Here is a 20,863-nt window from a genome sequence, read left to right as displayed (position 1 = left end):
CCCACTCCCACAGGACCCCCATCCAGGTGATCCTCCCTCACTGGTCCACCCCCAGGAACTGGGTCAATAGCGATGGCCGTGTCCTGGCCACCTGGATGACAGATCCCGGGGGACTAGCCAGCGAGACACCGTCCGGTTTCTCACATAGCCCACAGCCCGAGCTTAGCTCGCGCCTGCCTTAGCTCAGGCTGGCAGGCTGTTAAAAGCCATGTCCACCCTCCAGGCAGGGTATGAAAGCCAAATACACTTACAGGGAATCCACACATGGCAGAAAATACATTTGATCCTAGTAAAATACAAGAGTGAAATGCTAGCATAAGATAGTACAGCCATTGTAATTTTTTAAAAGAATTACAAATGACCAGCAGGCTTTACAAATCTAGTTAAGTGTTGAGTCGGGAAACCATACATTTAAGCAGTTTAGAAGGAGCCACACAGCAAAGCAGAATGGAATAAAAGGCCACAGTATAAGATAATTAAGGCAGGGCACTGGGAAATTATTCACAAGCTGGCCAGTTTGCAGTAATTAAACTTAATGAGCTTCATTGTGAGACAGACAAGGTCTTTCATGTCCAGGTGCAGGGACAAGCAAAGGAAAATAAATGGCTCAGCTGGCACAATGATGGATGCAGCCAAACTAACTGTGTGTTCAGCAGTAGCTAAATTTTGAATAAAATATAGATATCCCAAGTTAAAACATGGCCCCGAGGAGCACATGAATAGGACTGCTGTTAGTCAAAGTGTCAAACACGAAGATAAGCACACCTGCCATAGTAGACAGAGACATGAAATGATGCAAAGAATAGTTTTGGATTCGCAGGCATAAAACTGAGATAATGAGAGCTATTATATAATTGCAATTATAAGTGGTGCACTGATCTCTCTATCCTCATTATAACAAACTCCATATCTATTGCACACCTGGTCAGTACACGGTTGAGCACAGCCTGTGCCAACCAATGGGGAACCCACATTACCTCAGTTAAATGCTAGCCTATGAAATGTAAGAGAAGTGATCTAAGTACCTAAAATGGGTTGGTCAGTAAATATATATCCTAGGGGTGCAAACCAATGAATGTTAGCAATAGGTTTTGCAGCTTGCTTGTCATCATGACATCATCAATGACAATTTTAATTTTAAAAAATAGTTTTCCAGCAATGGAGCAGTTAGGAAAACTGGGTGAATGCTTGCCTGTGGATCTTGTGTTTCCCCCCAGCTTCTTGTGTACTTTGCGCGAAGAGCTGGGAGTACATACCACTTAACATAATTCCATCTTCTGTCACCTCTTTTATTGGCAGTTGCCAGGTAGTGGGCTGAGGTTTTTTTATTGGGCCCAGATTACAATTTAATTTTAATAAGAGCACATAGGAAAGTTTTCTGCCGCTACATCTTCGAGATGAACACTGATTGGGTTCTTTTTGCTGCTGCATTTCTCCTGCTCTGCCCTAGGGGTCCATCATCGTTTTGGGAGTTGTTGAGGCTGCTCTCCTAAACTGTTGAAGTCTTGAGGGCACACCCCAACTCTAGAAGGGACTGGGATAACCAGAACCCAAAACCTGAAAAATCGTCTCTCCAGGAATCAATTGTATATAAAAATGATTTGGAACAACAGTTTCCTTAACACACATGCCTCATGGTGCTGGACAAGAAAGATCAATCCTTTTGATTCATTCAAAAAAGGCAAACAATATATTTTATCATTCATTTAGAATTCCAGACACACAAACCCTTTTGTGTCTGGCACATTTTAAGCATGTATACAAAAATTATTTCTTAACACAGTGAAAAAACAGAAAAGTTCTGTTCTACGAACCGGTGATCTGAGCCAGCTGCCTAGCTGGCCCCAATTCCAACACCTACTCCAGAGTGTGCACCTGGGACACCTGGCGCTCCTCCACCCACAGGACCAACAACGGAAGTAATTGGACCCAATGATTTGGAGTACCCCCATTGGTGGTTGATTAGATAATCTGACTTTTGCATGCAAGTGTAACTACCACTTCCAATGAATTGTGTCCTCCCACTAATTCCTCATCTTTGATGTACCGATATCCTGCTTGCAGTCTCCAACAGAGGGTGTCATGCGACATAGTCGACAACTTGACAGTTTCCTTTCCCGCTTCCGGACGTGATCTCAATGATGGTGTAAATGGCACGCACTGCGCCCGTTGCCTCTGTTCTGTTTTTCCACATGCACAGCACACTCTCAGGACGGTTCAACTCGTCTCAGCGATTCTATTGACATATTCACATCGTTCCCTAGCTAGATGATTGGCTGATCAGAGCTCGTTTTCCCTGAACAGGCTCTGGAACATATCAACAGCACCTGCCACTCTCTCCACAAACTGGACTTCTTCCCTCAACATCAAGTAGTCTCAGGTGACGCCTTTCTAAAAGCTGCAATTCATTGGAGCAGTCCTGGCTACCTGCTGCCGACATTCAACTTTGAGTTTGCTGGGCCTCATGGCTCCTGCATTTCCCTAGTGCCAGAGGCACGCTTAAGGATGAGGTCTCGCCAGTGGGACCTCAGATCCCGATGGTCACAATTCTATGGCAGGATGACAGACCTTCTTTGGGTCCCGAGCAAAGTCACAGCGGATCTCCTTTGGTGGGCCTGCGAGGAGACTGTGACGATAGGGGAACTTTTTTGGCCAGAAATGACAGTAGTCAAGAATTCTTCCCTTATGGGATGGGGAGCTCACATGAGCGATCTCACAAGCAGCAGACTTTGGTTCCCCATCAGAATCCAAACTACACATAAACCTTTTAGACTTGAGGGCAATCAGACTGGTGCTGATGGCCCTTTTTCCGTCTATACAGGCGAAACATGTCCTGATAATGATGGTCAACATTGTGGCCATGCATTGCCTCAACAAGAGAGGTGGTGTAGGGCCACTATCGCTGTACAGGGAGGCAATGAAGCTCTATCTTTGGGCACTGCAAAATGGAATTGCTTTCTCCAGCATGGGGTCTGGCATGGATGCACATGCTAATGAATATTCCCTGTCGTCAGGCTGGGAATCCTCAGTAAAAAAGAAAGCAGTTTCACTTTAGCCTGAAAACTGCTTGGCCCCTCTATAACCAATAACTGTTCTTTGGGTCATACTACCCCCAGCCAATGACAGTTGCCCCCCTAAGATCCACCCCTGGTTGCCATCTTCAGATTTTTACTGCACTATTCAGTGTTGGGAGTCCTCTCACATTGTTCTTCGAATTGTGATTTCTTTTTCTTCCATATTTTGGATAACTTTTGATAGTTTTTTATTCAATCCTTTCATCATCAACCATCGTTGGATCTTCTTTCCAAATTTTCAGCGGGCCCAGGCTTGGGCCTACATCTCACCTCAACGATGTCCGAAGTGGGCAAGATAAGTTTCTTTGGGGCCTGCGAGAAATGTGGCCTGAAGAACGTTTGTCGAGGTCACCAGCGTATCCAGAGATATGGCAGAGCTGGCCACTAATGAAAATGGTTTTACATTGAGATCCTCTTGGACCGCACAGTACCAAAAGTTGACTCCCAACTGAAGAAAGTGGTCTTCCCTTTTCAGGGGAGGCGCTTTTTGGATCTGTTGCTGATGAGGTGACGAGGATGAAATACTGAGATGAACACAGGTCAGTATGGCTGGAGCCTAACAAAGGAGAGTGTAGATCTTCAAGTACTCTCAAAATAGTAATTCTACCAGACTGATTAATTCACCTGTGTCCGGCAACATGAATCTTGCCAGCATTACCAACAGCAGAGACTTCTGCATCAGCAAAGATTTCAAACCAAAAGAGAGAGCAGGCACCTGCGACAGCAAGTAGGCCTCCCACCTTGGTAATAAATGTAGTCCCAAGACCTTTTCCACTTCTGAACATCCGAGCGTAAGGGAGTTACTGGAGCTTGTGAAGCTGCTTAGATTCATATGCTTTGCGTAGGCTGCCATCTAGTGGTTGGTGCACAGTATTACATATTGTTTTTCAAAATTGAAAAAAAGGATGCCGACAGGGGCATACCTGTAACACTATCCCTTCTCTTTGTGAATCGGTACTGTGAGAAACCGGAGGGTATCCTCATGCCTACCCCCCCTAGATCCTCTGTTCAGGTAGCCGGGGAAAGGTCATCGCTCTTGGAGCTCGACCCTGAGGGTGGAGTAGCGAGGGAGGATCACCTGGGTGGAGGGTCTTCGGAGATTGGGAGTGGGGCGCCTGCAGGCAAGATATAGTATCCCCCTTTCCTGATGGTTCACCAACCTAACCCTTCCCCAACACTTATGGGTTATTGCAAAACCTCTCCCGCTAATTCCCCACATTTGACCTACATTTTACCACCCTGGCACTGGGACGAGGAAGATGCCTGTAGAGAATGGTGAAGGTCAGGCATTTTCCTTTAATCAAAGCCAGGCAAACCTAATTAAGGGTTTACACCTGCAATCTACTAGAGGTTTGCAGGTGTATAAAATGAGAGCCAGAGTATGGTATTCAGAGGGAGAAGGAGACGGAGAAGGAGAGAAATAGGGAAACCCTTCTCAGGAGGAGGCAGCCGTGGTGGGAGCCTTGACGCCAGCCAGAATCCCAAAAAGGGAGCCTCCATGTTGCTGAACTGTGCAGAAGGAAGGAGAACGCCATCTGCATCTTCCTCGAGGCTGCAGAGCCGGCAGCGGGCGAGAGGTAGGCCTTGGTTTGCGAGCGGGGCTTGTAGGAGCTGGCCCACTGACCTACAAAGAAAAAAGGAGCAGCAGGAGTCGTTCGGGAATGCTGATAAAATACTGGCGAGTGTCAGGGAGAGGCACTCGGTAACTGGGGCGTTCCTAGGCGGCCTGCGAGAGCGGAATTTATGCGTTCCTGTTACCGAACTGCACGGACAGCGGAAATTAAGGGTAATGAACATTTATTGAATGCCAAACTAAATAACTTGAAACTAAACTATACCGAATATATACTGAATACCAAATTGAAGGAAAACTTTAATCAATGAATCTATTGAATACCAAACTGTAAAACATACCAGATGCATATTTAAACATCAAAGTGAAGAAAACCTTGAAGTCAAGTATAACAAATGCACATTGACCATTAAACTCAATTAACACTTTCACTGATCTGAATGTGGAATTGAATAACACATTTTATGGACAAGGCAGAGGACAGCCAAATAGAAAGTGCCCATGGGAAAAAAGTGCATAGGAAAGAGCGCACATATGGTAATGTGTTATAGCAGGGTGGGACATGAGCAAGACCATCACAAAGTGAACTTTATTTATTTGTATATTTATAAAGCGCACGTAGCCCATGGGCATCTAGGCGCTAGAGCTTAAGAGATTGGTTACAATGATTTGGTACTGCATTAATACAGTTACAGGTTAGTTAATGCATATATTCATTACTTACTCCTTCTTCATTACTTACTTAGTGGTAGATATACATAGCAGTTATATGAAAAGGATAAGTATACATTATGATGGTGCTTTTGTGCTTTTGCTGGAAAGGGTACTGACAGACATAGCCTATGGTGCTAAAAGGGCCTAGTGTCTATTGTCGGGAGTCAAGACTAAAGAGTAGGGTTTTTAGTTTTTTTTCTGAAGGACCATAGGGATGTATCATTTTGTAGTTGTGCTGGGAGGGTGTTCCACAGTTTAGCTGCTATTACAGGGAAACTTTGCTGACAATTAGTGTGTCAAGGCCAAAAAGACTGGCAAGGGGTGTGTGACAAGTTTAGGCAGAGCCAAGAGGCTAATCGGGAGAAGCCAAAGGAGTGTGAACATTGCACATAAACCAAGAGGCCAACCAAGAGAGACTACAAAACAACAACACTGTACACAGGGATAAGCCTGTGTGCAAAACCTGTGTGTGCCAAGGAACCTAGGGATTCTGGTTGCGTGACCTGTGATGGGTGGACTGTGTGGTCTGACAACTGCGCCTAGACCAATGAGCCCAGAACTGTGTGAATCCAAAGACATTGTGTAAACTAAAGTCTTGGGGAAGGGCACCCTGAGGCTCAAAGAATTGTGAATCCTGTCTTGAGAACTCGCTGCTTGGAACTTGGGGCAGGGGGAGCTGAAGAAGAAGCTAAGAGCTGAAGAAGAAGCTCAGAACTTTATGTTGATCACCATTACTTTTATTATTGACATTCCTACAATTGTTTAGCTTTAGTTGTGAAGGCAAGAATTGGTTTTGGAATGAATATTTTATTTTTATTTCATTATACATTTAAAACATACAAATTAAATCATGTTTGCGAGCTCATATCTAAGTAGCAACATTTGATTCACAAATAAAGTGCATGATCAAGCAGGATGCTTGTCTAAAAACACAGCTGATAATTCAGTCAATACCAACCTAATGTAGCTGGGCAATCTGAACAACAAGCCGGTTGAAGGGGGATCATCCGACTAGGTGGTCAGAAACTGCACCACGCTAATTAATCTAAGAACAACCACAAATATATGTACAAGGCAATAATAATGACTTCTTAAGTTAGAACTCAAACGGGGTGCCATGCGTCAACTACTAAACTGTCATAACCTACTGCATATACCAGGACTGACATGAAAACACAGAGTAGTTTCGATGGTACAAAGCATCTAAGCTATTTCACGATTGATGCCCATCTTCTTCAGGACGATGCACTCCCATCGACATATATGCCACTAAAATTTACAGTGTGGCACAATGCATATATAGAACAATAATGCGTTCAGCTGTAAAGAATTATGCAAGCTGAATCCATGATTTTGCCTAAAACATCGGACAAAAACAAGAACCACAATTGAATCAAACTATAAATGAGTTATGTACAAGTTTTAAAAACTAAACTCACATACTAGAACAATACATAGGAATATTTAAAAATATTTTATTCGTAAAAAAAAAAAGGTCTGTGAGGTAACAAACAGGGCACCCGCCTCCCTCCAAAAGTGTCCGGAAAAACTCCCCTCCATACTTGTTCAAGGGAGAAAAGGTTTAACAATTCAATTATCAATTTACCGTTATCTCATCCTTTTCAACTGGTCACTTTTTCCCAAATGTACACCCTGAGAAATGAATGCATGCCAGCAAGGCAAGTTCTCTACTAATTAGAAATGCAAAAAACACAAACAGGAACATGTTATGAACAAGGAGGGGTGATTTGGTGGCTGAAAGCCACTCCAAGAAAAACAGTGCAAAACCACCACCATGCAGTCCTTCCCAATAAAAGCATATAATCAAAAAATTGTGTTCACCTAAGTGTAAATGCACAAGACGAAATGAAATTCAAGCTTGGCATTGTGTTGCAGACAACAATAAACATTAATATGTCTGAGAAAAAAGGAAAAAGAAGATCCTGCCAGGACGGAATGATGTTCCACATGATGTAGTGGACATACCGATAACTGGGACGCTATAAAGAAATATAAAAAGTGTAAATTACCAAAGTTTTAGATAACATAGCAGATCATGCTTGTATAATGGCGATCAACCAAATGGTAATAAAATCATTTCTGTTAATAGTTCAAAGCGTTACCACCAATAGACAAGGCGATAAAATGGCAAAATGCTTGTTTTATTGCCACGCCCGTGTTAATAGCGGCATTAACTAGCATAATCTGTGGCAGCGTCGGTTTCCCGATTTTCCCAATAACCAAAGTGCCTAATATACGATAGAACCCCTCAGAGGCAGCCCACCGCAACTCAAAAAAGCCCTCTTACTTACACGAATGGCTATCAGCAGACACAGATTTACAATCGCTGCTGCAGCCGTGACTAACATTAGATGTGTTTACTAGGCGCGGTATAAATGGAAACACACGATGCTCCCGCTCTCTGCATGAGGCTAAGTGTCTAGCAGACAAATAAACAGACCAGCGAACAGCCCTTCCAGCCCGGCTTACCTTAACTGTGTTTGCGCATAACCTTGCGAACGTCCTGAGGCCTGGAGCTTTCAGAGGGTCTCCTGCACTCTGTCTAATCGAAGAGTTTAAATAGTCAATTGGGCAGATGTTGGCGCACTGTGTTAATCATTTAGCAAGGGTGTCGGCATGCCAGCACCAAATGAGCCACAGCTGGACACGGTAAGTTAATGTTGGGTGGAGGCCCTCAATGACGCTGTGTCGGTGCAGGGGCGTTAACCAGCGCCACAGAAATAAATAAATGCACTGCCAAATGGTAGCGCAGATGCAGACCGAACAATAATGAAAGTAAAGCCCTGTGGGGGCAACTACTATTTTACTGAACTGAAATAGTTCAAATACCATTTTACCAATCAAGTATAGAACATAATAATCAAAACTAATATATTTATAGATGTTATTGTCATTTGAAAATAAACAAAGAGAAAGAAGGAAAGAAAAAAACAAGCAATGAAAAAACTAAATAAAATATCTGCAAATAACACTACAATAATTTATGAAGAACTGAGAAGTAATCTAAACTACAAAAAAGTAGTTCAATGTTGAACAAGAAATGGGGCAGTGGCAGCCCATTCCTCCTGTGAATTGAGGCCCACTACATGACTTTGGGTAATATAAATCCACCAGTTTTCTCAAATAGATAGTCTATTGGCAGAGGTATAGAGAGGGGTTAGAGCCTCTTATTTGTTCAACAGCCCACCAGCGTAAATCCTCACAATTATGATGTTGTTCTGAGAAGTGGAGTGCCAGGGGAGATGTAAAGTTGCCAGTGCGGATCCTCGACTTGTGTTCGGAAATTCTGAGTTTCACAGGTCTTGAGGTCTTCACAATGTAGGTTTTAACACAGGGACATGTAACGGCATATATAACGTTCTTTGAGCTATATGTAGTATGGTCCCTGAGTTTCCATACTCTGTTGTTGATGTTCACAGTAGTGGTAGCTGTTGTTGACCTGCAGTGGTAACAATATCCACATGGGAAATGCCCCTGAACTCTGTTCATACCCTTCATCTCAGTGATGGTTTTAGGTCCGATTGGAAAGGAGAACCTATCAGCTCTCGAAAGCCAGCTCTTCAGGTTTTTATCTTTTTTAAAAGCAAACCTAGGAGGGACCAAGTCTGAGTGGTTCAGCTGTAAAAGATGCAAATGCTTGCTAATTGCTTTCTTAATGGCAGAGTGATGGGTATTGTAAGTCATCACACAGACCATTCTTGACTGATTCGATTTGTTGCGAGTATTCTTTGTTAAAAGTATCTCGCGATGCTGATGGCATGCCCTCTTGCGGGATTGTCGCAATATGTGACCAGGATAGCCCCGATCCGCAAGTCTGTTTTCAATAATGTAGGCCTGTTTGGAAAAGGCTGTTTTGTCAGAACAATTACGTCTTGCCCTCAAAAATTGGCCATAGGGGATACTAACTCTTAATGATTGAGGATGAAAGCTTTCAAAGTGGAGGATGGTGTTTCTATGTTTGGGTTTACGATATAAATCTACTGCAATTACCCCATCCTGTGCCTTCAATAAAAGGTCCAAAAAGGCTATTGACATGTTGTCAGCCGTAATGGTGAACGAAGGTGGTCGTTCAAGGAATTCATCCATGTGAGAAGTTTTGTGATTGCCCAAAGTTTTGTCCCAAATTATTATAATATCATCTATATATATTCGATAGAAGATAATAGATTGAAGGTAGGGATTGGATTAATCAAAGATGGAAACCTTCTCAAAAGCCCACATAAACAAGGTGGCATAGTTTGGAGCAAATGAGGCTCCCATAGTGGTTCCTTTAATTTGTAAAAAGAAGTCCTCCTTGAACCGAAAATAGTTCTTTGTGAGTGTGTTTTCTAAGAGGTCAATGAGGAATTCACTGGGGACCTGCTGAGGGTCGTCTCTCATGTCCAAAATAAATTTAATAATGGGAAGAGATTCTGACTGTGGAATGTTAGAATATAACGATTCCACGTCTAAAGTGATGAATACGTTGGTAGCAGTATTGAAGGGTAAACCCTCTAAGTGTACAATGGCATCCGTTGTGTCTGTCAAATATGTGGGAGTATCAGCAGCAAGAGGTTTGAGAAAATAATCAAGATACTTGCCCAGAGGTTCTAAGATGGAGCCACATAAAGACACTATCGGTCTACCTGGTGGATCCAACCTATCCTTGTGGATTTTGGGAAGGATGTAGAACAGCGGAGCTCTAGTTCCTTGAATAGTAAGGAATGAAAATTCCGTACGGCTCAAAATATTGATGTCACGTGCCCGTGTGGCCAGGGGGCCTTGCTGGTGCCAGCTTAGCATAGAGCAAGTTAGGCTTTCAACCGTCCTGACATTTAAGTTAATAAACACCTTTGTTTGAACTTTAAGTCTGTTGTCTGTGTCTTGCGTCATGATGCCGTCACAGTACCCATGATCTTTCACTCATCAACGTCCTTAGATTGTTTTTTTTCTGCCACCGAGGTTGAATGCTAAATGCAGAGTCTCTGTCAAACGACCGTCTGGGCCTAATCATGTTGAAACCTACATCTGAGTGCAGAGACTAGATTGGCGGTCCAATGAACAAACGGCGAAAGGCGTAACACGTCGAAAAGGAAATGCTGTAAGGAAGGGATAACGTTTCTCATATTTACTAAAAACGTAGAGAATGCCTTTAAACCCCCATTGCAGCTTTACACATAAGATTTAGCTTGCACGTTCCCAGACATCCCAATGGAGAATGCTCCTTTTAAATTCTGTCCATGCTGCAAAACTACGTTTTCTTGGAAGGACACACACCGCATGTACAATAGTTGCCTTCCAAGTTACCACGACGACTCTCGGTGTAAGCCCTGTAGGCTGAAAACATTGAAGGAGTGTTGTAGTAAAAATTGGGCAGTGTGACAAATCCTCGGGTGTCATCCCTTCTCCCCTCGGGGAAGCCACTTCCCATGAGGCCAGGGAGGCGAGACCGCTACCCGATAGTCCCCCTGGGGGTGGTACTCAGCGGGTGGATCTCATGTGGAGGGTTTCCACCTATGGGACTAGGGGCGACTGTCTGGGAAGAACACAGTATGCTCCACTTCCCTTATCTTCCTACTGTATACAGGGTCCCATAATCCCACACACTTCCATGTATCTCTGTAGAGTAGATGATCTGACCACCCTAAAAACTACTGGTATGAGAAAGAGTAGGGACTACCTACGTGAGCTTGTAATGCTTGTGCGAAATGCGAGCTGAAACAATATGGTGCTGGTGGTGCGCAGCCATTTTGGACACTCATCTCCTATCACTATAATAAAAGCCTGCGTTTCCGCGGGCCTCGGAGAATAAACAAGCATTTCAGTAGCGAAAGCAGAGCAAGGTCAAATAACTACATAAATATTGTTGCTGAGTGGACTCACTGTGGAGAATAGTTCTTGTATTGTCCACTGAAGGACGAATACGGGGAGGGAGCCAGATTTATTAGCAGGTGCAGGATAAGTGGTGTGAGAATGAATGCAAGGAGAGGGGCACTGGATTTTTCCCCTTCAGACTGTTTTTTTCCACTCTCAGCCCCTTCCACTTGTGATCTACTCTTCGGCCGTGGGTCGTCATAACTGAGAAGGGGCGGAGGAATGACCCATAAAGAGAGGGCATTCTGTGGCAAGGAGAGTTAGAACTTGAACCCCTGGACGATGAAGTCTTGCTGAGTGAGAGGACGCTCTGCCTCAGACCCCGTTAGTACGAGTGATCTCTTTGCCTACCTGCTCTGGGATTAAGCAGTGTTGCAGTGGCCAAGATGAAGGTGTCTTCAACATCCATTCTAACGGTGATGCTTACTTTTTATATGCTTTTATATATCTGAGTATATGTTTGATTATGTATGCCAAGTATATATATATATATAGTAAGAATAAAGAACCTATAACAAGCCATTTTCATTGTTACTATAACGATTAGTCTAAGTGTGATTTTTTTAGTCCAATAACTCGTTTTGTCAGGAGCCGGGGAAACGTAAGCATAAGGGTTCCCCACATGTGGCCAAGCAAAAGCAAAACATTTGGGCAATGTGAGCAGGGTCTTTGTGCTCGTATTGATGCCAAAGGGTCCTGCTAATAAATTGAATTTTAAGTTTTGGACTCTGAGAGGTGAATAAACAAAATATATATATTTTTTCTTTCTTCTATTGAAGTTGAAAGGAAAAATAATCAATTCTAGCAGTGTGTGTTTGTTGAAGCATTTATGATAGGGAGTTGGAACTTCCATTTGATACCATGAGTTCCCTATTTAGGGAAAAAAGTAGCTCCGCTGGCGGAGACTGTCCTGAGGTAACTATCCCAGGGTGGACAAAGGGACCATATGATAAAATCGCACAAAGGTGGGCATGTGGTGCAGAACTGAGTGAGACCTGGGATACTGGTAAAGGAGAAGCGAGTCCAACAGAAGTTGCAAAATGTTTGCAACAGGTGCCGGTGGAAAAGGGTAAAGAATGTTCGACTATGGGGAGAAGGGGTTGGATTCTGCTGCATGTTTTTCAAAAGATACATCAACAAAATATGGAATTGCAGGCGAGTGTGCAAAAATTGGAGAAAGAATTAGCTGCTGAAGAACAGATTGGGTTAATGCAGCAGCTCCAAATTAAATTGTATCATGATAAAGCAGACAAATACCACGCAGTAGCTGAACGGGCTGCGGTAAGGGTGGCTCGTTATAAATATCGAAAGAGAAGAGGAAGGGTTAATTTACGAAAGGTGGCAACTGTGATTGCTTCCGCAGGTGTAGATTGGGACACCGATCAATGGGATGGAGATGTGTTCGATAGTACTGCTACTGATAGTGGGTCTGGACCAGAAATGGTATCCAAATCAGAACTGGCTTGTAAAGAGACAATGATTAAGCCCATAATACGTGGAAAGATGGTTCGCCATTCGATGAATCCAGGTGGTGGTGTGGTGGATATGACGGCACTTGAGGATTATTCACAACAGGAAGTCGGGGAGATAACCGATTGAAACAGAGGGCTGGTGAATCTTTGCTGGCCTAGATGGTTAGATTGTTAGATGGAGGGGCGGCGGGTATCTTAGTGGATGCAACAGACTCTGCTAGGTTCTTGCTTTTGACGCAAGATGTTCAGATACAGGAGACCCTGCGCGCAGGCCGTCCTCGAGAAAACAATTGTGACGAAGGACAAATGTCTCTTTTGCAGCTTGCATCACAGGGATGTAATCAGGTATACCTGATTACGTCGGATTGGCTGATGGATGATAAAAAATGGTACACAGTAAAAGAAGCTATTCAAAGAGTTGGAGAACATGCTATGAAGGAGGCCATTCATATGGAAACTCCGGAGCATATGGGGTTGGTGAACCTATCTGTTTCTGCTAGAAATGTCCTTATTCGAACGGCCCCTCCTGCATATAAGAACGTCATGATGACCATATTTGTGGGAATGACGGGTAAGATAACTGGTGAAGTTGTCGATGCCATTAGACAACTGGCAGATTTAGAGGAATGGGACATACCTGGAGAACGGTCCAAGGAGATGGAGGGGCTAAATGAAAAATTAACTCCTGGGAAGATGTTTGACAGCCGAGATTCTCACCTATCTAGAAAAGACATGTTTCTTACTTTATTTAAGGATGGTGTGCCAAGAGAGGATATCGATGGGATTGAAATGAGGAAAATGTACTTTTTATATAAGAAACGAGGCCTAGATGGCAAAGAGTGTTTTAAACAAGTCAAACCTCAGGAAGTACGTATGCAGAATCAGGAGGTGGATCCTTCTGGACTGTCTCCAGAGGGGGGAGACGATGAGTCTTCCGACAGGTCTGTGCCTTCCCAACCAACATGCAGATTTGAGAAAGATGGTGAGTGCGATGGTAGAAAGGGAATCTCAACACAAGCACTCCAAATACGAATAGGATGCGGGTAAAGCTCCGGTAACAGCTCATATTAAGGTGGACAGACGGCCTCATGTAAAAGTTAAATTGTTTGGCATTCAGGAAATACACAGGAGGTGCGTGTCTTAATTGATACCGGGGCGGAGACCTCATTGATGCATGGAAATCCTTCCAGATTTAAGGGATGACATTTTATGATTACTGGATTGGGAGGCAAAGAAACCTCAGTGGTACAAACAGAAACTTATATGAAAATAGGTCAATTGAAAAGAGACGCATATCAAGTATTAATTGTTACTGGATTTGATATTTTGGAATGATTCACCCTCAGCTTATGTTAATGTTAAAGGACATTGGTACCGTGCACTATCACCAACGGAGTGGTCCCCTGGCGCTCTGGCGGATCTAAAAGAGGAAGGAAGGAAGGAAGGAAGGAAGGGAGGGAGGGGTGGTTAGTGGGAAGTACCTGGAAAAGTGTAAGAGAGCAGTGGTGTGCTGTTGGCGGCCTCAGCCCGGTGGGTCCATTGGTTGGGCCTGGGGTGTTTTGCAACGGGTAGTCGTCGTGTTTTTGTTTTGTTTTTGCAATGTAGTGACGTTTTTGCGGTTTGTTGTGCTGTAGGTTTGTGGTTGTGTTTGGAGTTTGAGAGGTGTATGCAGAGGGGGAAATTGTTAGTGCAATTGGTTAGTTGGCATCTTTATCTTGAATTGAGGCGCTGGGCTTCTGTAATCTCCCCAGGCAGGCTTTGGGAGCACCCCTGCGTCTCTGTCCTGATCTGGATCCGTCCGGCCTTCGAGGTCCCTTTCGCATCTGGCCCCCTCCTCCCCCAGTCTTCCCTTCCCGCTCATACGGCTAGCGCACCTGCCCATGTCCACAGCTCGGATAGTGTGGTGATTGCTAATACCCCAATGATTCCACTATACTGTGGTACCCGGTGGCAAATCAGGGGCGAGTGCGGGTTTTGGGTGGGATTAGGGTTGGATGTTGACTCCATCTCAGTTTGGTTGTTTCCTCTGTTCCCCTCTAACCGTCGTCCTACTTCCAGGTGCTGTGGGAGCTTCTTCACATAGGGAGATGTCCACAGTCTGTACTGGGGGTGGTCTGTGTCCACTCCAGTTTATTCATCCCTTTCCTTTCTGTTTCGGTTTTCAGTTTGAGTCTGTGGTGTTAAAGAGCCAAGTGCATCTGATGCAGTCTTGGATGCTGAGAGAATCGTGCCCTTTAACCCATTCTTAAAGAGTAATTGCTTGAATTCTGATTCTGTAAGGCTCTCTAATCCTAGTTTAAAAAATGGGGTGTTTGCGCATCCATCTGGCACAAATACTTTCAATATCCTTAAATGCTCCAAGAGCAGCAAGCAGCCCACTGTGTTTTCTAGGGACAGATGTCCACTTGGTCCAGAGGGGATTAGAAATAGACAGGGAACAGGTGGGCTCTTCAACTAAGGGCAGAGCTCGACATCCAGATCAAGAATTCAGAATTCTGCTTTAGAGCGTTCTCCTGGAAAATGAACAGGTAGTGCTGAATTTCACTAATGTACTGGAGTTGTTCAATGCAATCCCATCCCTGGAGGCTCTTACCTCTCGTAATATTGAGAGTATATATTTCTCAGATCACTTTAAAACGAATAGAGCAAGTATTTCTTTCTGCTCCATATTGATCCTGGAGTCTGTAATGAAGGAACAAAATACTATACCCATATTTGGTTTTGATGTGGTACCTTATGTAGGGAAGGGCTGCAATCTGGACAATAATGGGGATGGTGCGTTCTTGTGGGTTTGCATAAGGATATTGAGATCTTGTGTGATCGGAGTTTGGGTTCGTCCAGATTGATTCAGCCATTTGCCAGTAAAACCAATGTGGCAGATGTGTCAAGGGATTGGTCTTGGGTTGCAGGAGCACTGAGTAGAGCTAAATGTGTTCCGATCTCCCAGCCCTCCTAACAGTAAGTTTCATGATGTGTTTCTTATAATAAACATGGGGTAAAATGTATCGGTTTGGTGTTAGTGCGTTTACTTGTATGCCTCTAGTTGTTGGACAATTGAAGATGCCCCTGGTGCAGGTTCCGATTGCCACAAATAGGGTTTCAATGAAACAATATCGAATTCCGGGGGGTAGAAAGAAATTTTGGGAAGCATAAAAGGTTATGTTGAAGCGGGGGTACTGCGCTCCATCACCACAGCTTGCGACAATCCGATCTGGCCTATTAAAAAAACAGATGGTAGCTTTAGAATGGCTGTTGATTATCGCGAGTTGAATACTCCTCTGCTGATACCCGCAGTACCGGATGCGGTAACTTTAATTGAAAATGTACAATTTTTGAGGGAACTTGGTATGCAGTGACAGTTTTAGCTAATGCTTTCTTCACTGTACCGATTGCAGAAGAATGCCAAGAGCAGTTTGCTTTTCCTTGGAATGGGAGGCAGAATACGTTTAAACGTTTGCCAATGGGCTACATGCATAGTCTGACAATCTGTCACCAGCTGGTGGCTGAACATTTGGATAAGATTCCATTTAAACCTGATGTACAAATTGTGCATTACATTGATGACATTTTGATTCAAGGCAAAAATGAGCACTTAGATCTCATTCGAGAAGGATTATGCAAGGAGGGTTGGGAGATTGATGATGCTAAAACCTAGGGTCAGCAGAAACAGTGATTTTCCTGGTTATACAATGGCATAATGGGCACCGTGAGATGGTGCCAAAAGCAAAACAGAAAATCCCTGAGTTTTTAACTGAGGACAAAGACACAAGCACAACAGTTTATTGGGATGTTTGGGTATTGGAGGCAGCGCATTCCACATTTAGGACACATCTTGGCACCTCTTTACAATGTTACGCGTAAAAAGTTTAATTTCGAATGGGGTGAGGAACAAGAGATGGCATTCCAATTGACTAAAGACACCATTCAAAGAGTGCTAAATTTGTGGCCATTGACAGATGGTGAGGTGGACCTGAACGTATCCAAAGAGGATGGCTATGCCAATTGAAGCCTATGGTAAAAACAAGACAGGAAGTGAGTGCCTTTGGGATTTTGCAGCAGAAAGTTAGCTGATGCAGGTGGCAGATATACTCCTTTTGAGAAACAATTACTAGCAAGTTATTGGGCACTCGTGGATACGGAACAAATGACAGTGGGCCATGACATAGTGATCCGACCTGAAATACCAATTATGCAATGGGTACTGAGCTCCCCTAAGAGACACCGAATTGGTCATGCACAAGAGGCTAGTATCATTAAATGGAAATGGTACATCCAGGACCGTGCCAAGCCCGGTAAAGGTGGCGTGGCAAAATTACATGAGCAAGTGATGGGAGTCCCGTTGATGGACATTGAACCTGAGGGGGAGAGGATGGTTGAAAATTCTCCATTTAAATGGGTGATCCCATATGCAGACTTATCAAATGAACAATTCGAACCTGCATGGCTTACTGATGGCGCAGCCAAATATGTGGGAATTGAGCGAAATTGGAAAGTGGTGACGTACAATCCCAAATTGAAAAAGGTGCTAACCACCTTGGGAAAAGGGAAGAGTAGCCAATTCGCAGAATTATATGCTGTGTATCAGGCGTTGAAGCAAGAAACGCCTGGAATCTATCATATTTACACTGATTCATGGTATGTTGCAAATGGATTGGTAGTATGGCTGCTGACTTGGAAAAAGAATGGATTGAAGATTCATGCAAAAGAGGAGTGGCAAGACATTGCAGAGATGCTGATGCATACTTTTGTGACTGTATACCATGTAGATGTACATTGCGCAACAGACTCATTAGAACAATGGTTAAATTCTGTTGCAGATGAACATGCAAAAATTGCAGTCATGGACGCAAGGACTGAGGAGGATGATTTGGAGGGAATTGCAAATGGGCCCACCAGAAGAGTGGAGATCTCGGAGAGAAGGCTACTATCAGGTGGGCACAAGATAGAGGAATTAGCATTCCATTAGAAATTGTGAAAACAATAATATTACAATGTCCTACATGCCAAAATCAGAAACATCGATCTATTCCACACATTCAGGGTACATTGAAACGAGGTACATTGAAACGAGGTAAATTGCCTGTACAGATTTGGCAGATCAATTATATTGGTCCTATGCCCTCTAGTAGAGGATGTCAATATGCGTGCACTATCGTGGACACGTATTCTGGTTACCTGATGGTTTTACCATGTAAAAGAACTACCCAATCGAATACGATTAAATTACTGGACCAGGTGGCTGTATACTATGGTATCCCTTTACAAATTCAAAGTGATAATGGATTCCACTTTAAAGGGAAAGTGGTCCAAGATTATTGTCAAGAAAAAGGAATCAAATGGATTTTTCATGTCCCTTATCACCCGGAAGCTTCTGGTTTAATTGAGAGAATGGGCCTCATTACGACCCAGGCGGTAAGTTATGGTGGATGGCGGATTTACCGCCACATTCCAAGGTGAGTGGGGCGGTAAATCCCCATTTCCCATTTTACCCTTTCCCATTCCCAGTTTTGCCCCATAGGGCATAATGGGAGTGGGGAAGGCGCTAATTACGCCACCAAAAATTACGGTGGCGTAATTAGCACCATGGTCCCTTAGCGCCATGGATTTTAACACCTGCAAAAAGCAGGCGTTAAACTCACCATGGCGCAAAGGGACCTCGGAATCAGGCGTTAAGGGTCGGCGCCGTTTACGGCGCTGTTAACCCCTTAATGCCTGATTCGTAATGAGGCCCAATGAATGGATTGTTGAAAGAACAATTGCGCAAAATTGGTGACGGCACCTTGAAAGGCTGGCGAGAACATATATTAGAAGCTGTGCGAATTCTAAATAACCACCCCATTGTAAACGCCATTAATGCGCATGTTAACGCCGGCCTTACAAATCAAACCAAATCGAGCTATAGAAACTCTGTTGTATTGGGAAACTTCCCCTTGTGCTTTGGCCCCTTATCGTGCCACTCCTGAGTCTGCAGGGGTGGATTTACATGCACGGGAGGAAATACGGCTTGAACCAAGAGGCATTTCTGTGATTGATACAGGAATTGGAGTACAGATTCCATCTGCACATATGGGATTAATTGCCCTGAGATCAGGTTTAGCCCTTAAAGGTATTCAAGTGTTGGGAGGAATTGTGAATGCAGATTACCAAGGTGTAATTAAAGTTATTCTCATCAACAGTGGTGAGAATATGCTACCGATATTTAAAGGTGATCAAGTGGCCCAATTGATACTAATTCCTGTAATAATATCCAGGGTTCAAAAAGGGGAACCACCCATGTTGTTGACAGTTCGTGGGGATAAAGGTTTTGGTTCATCAGGTGCCAAGGTATGGGTAGAGAAACCTACTGGTCCGCCTGTTCTGGCAGACGGTGTTGCAGCTGAGGAGGATCAATTGTTTCTTGTAGTGGAGCCAGGGAAAAAGAAATGGACTCATATTCCTGCTGACAAATGTTTGCGAGAGTGATGTACTCCACTGGTATCTTGTTTTAGAATTTTGACATTCTTTAGATCCTGAGTATGCTGAGTGCGGCACGTTGGAGTGCATTCGGTAGGGTCCGGGAACATGTCGGGGGATGTGGCAGATAGGGATGTGGCAGATGTCTCTATTCTCCGAGTGGAATGGGGGATCTGGATGAAAACTGATACTTCTACCAGTGCTATGCCAAAGGATGTGTCTGTTGCAGCCTATCGTGGCGCATGGAGGAAACGGTGGGGGCAGCAAAATAATGCCTTGCTTCTACCCCCTTCTGGAGTTTCGACATCCTTTTCACATCATGGTTATTCAGCTCTTGTCAGACAACCCAAAAACGTGTGGGTATATTTAGCCCAGCGAGTTTAAAACATTTCACATTTCTGCTTAATGGATGTACACAGCTCTGCAGATCTGATCTCAACTTGTCTTGTGGCTATTTTAACGCCTACCCCTAATTTAAAGGAGTATTGCATAATGATTCCGTGGTTGAGCATTCGGATGTCCAGAATTCTTTTTCAGTACATGAGTACTGTAAATTATGTTCGTACACTATCCACAAATGGAGAAACATGACTCGTATCATGACACATGACATCGCTCCTACTGATGTCTGCTATCAAATGAATCGTGATCCATCTTCAATTGGAAAGTGACAACAATTGCAAATTAACGCGTAAGAGAAAATGACTGATTTTGAGCAGCGATTGTTTACAAGATCTATAAATGTCTATGTTGATGTTTCAAATAATATGGTATGCAATATCGCTATTTCCACTGCCAGCCATCTGAACCATGTAAACCTTCCCCCTGGTTGGTTGTTTTACTGTGGGAACATCACTTATTCGTACATTCCTGCTAATATTTTAGGTGATCCATGCGCTTTAACAAGGCTTGGTTTAATGTTGTACCCTTTGAAACCAACAATTGCATGTTCTATATGTGCTGCTTCATATACTGCTTTATCATCAGACTGCAATTCGGAAGTGCATTTGCTTTCTGAAGCAGAAGTTTCAGCGTTAGCCATTTCCATTATCAGAATTTGGGGATTAGCAGCTGGGGGGTATAAGACCATGATTAAATTAGCCTGCCTGGTAGTTAAAGGGCTTAATGAAACCTCCCACGTTTTGACTGAACTGTTGCTAGACAATAGAAATTTAAGGAAAGCTATTTTGCAAAAAAGAGTAGCTATTGATTATTTGTTTTAAAGCATAATTTAGGTTGTGAGGCTATAGATGAGATGTGTTGTTTTGACCTGGGAGACCATTCTCAATCTATTGAAAAACACATTAAGGGTATGAAGGAGTTGGTTGCCCGAGTAACACAAGATCAAGACAGGGATTGGTGGGAAAACCTATTTGCATGGATTCCTGAAGCACTGCATTCTGCATTGATTTGGCTTTTTGTTATTGCTTTTTAGTAATTGGCTTTTGTTGTTGTGCTTCATGTATTCCTAACGTTTGGGGAATGATTTGAAGATTCTGGGTGTCCCCTTCATGCCCAGCAGGTTATGGTAGTTGATTTTGGACACTCATCGCCCATCACAGTCATAAAAGCATGCGTTCCCGCGGGCCTCGGAGAATAAACGGGCATTTCAGTAGCGAAAGCAGAGCAAGGTCAAATAGCTACATAACTATTGTTGCTGAGTGGACTCACTGTGGAGAATAGTTATTGAAGTGTCCACTGAT

General features: G+C 43.6%; 1 protein-coding gene across 1 annotated transcript; it reads left to right on the top strand.

Annotated features, from left to right (window-relative positions):
- The first annotated feature begins 18,566 nt into the window (after positions 1–18,566).
- On the top strand, positions 18,567–19,169 carry LOC138517495 (uncharacterized). The gene has a single exon (XM_069632579.1). The coding sequence runs from the start codon at positions 18,567–18,569 to the stop codon at positions 19,167–19,169; it is 603 nt and encodes a 200-aa protein (XP_069488680.1).
- The last annotated feature ends 1,694 nt before the right edge of the window (positions 19,170–20,863 follow it).

The sequence above is a fragment of the Ambystoma mexicanum genome, chromosome 1p (genome assembly GCF_040938575.1).
Source record: "Ambystoma mexicanum isolate Mex_15411 chromosome 1p, UKY_AmexF1_1, whole genome shotgun sequence".
Taxonomy (NCBI): domain Eukaryota; kingdom Metazoa; phylum Chordata; class Amphibia; order Caudata; family Ambystomatidae; genus Ambystoma; species Ambystoma mexicanum.
This window is presented reverse-complemented; position numbering and strand designations above follow the sequence as displayed.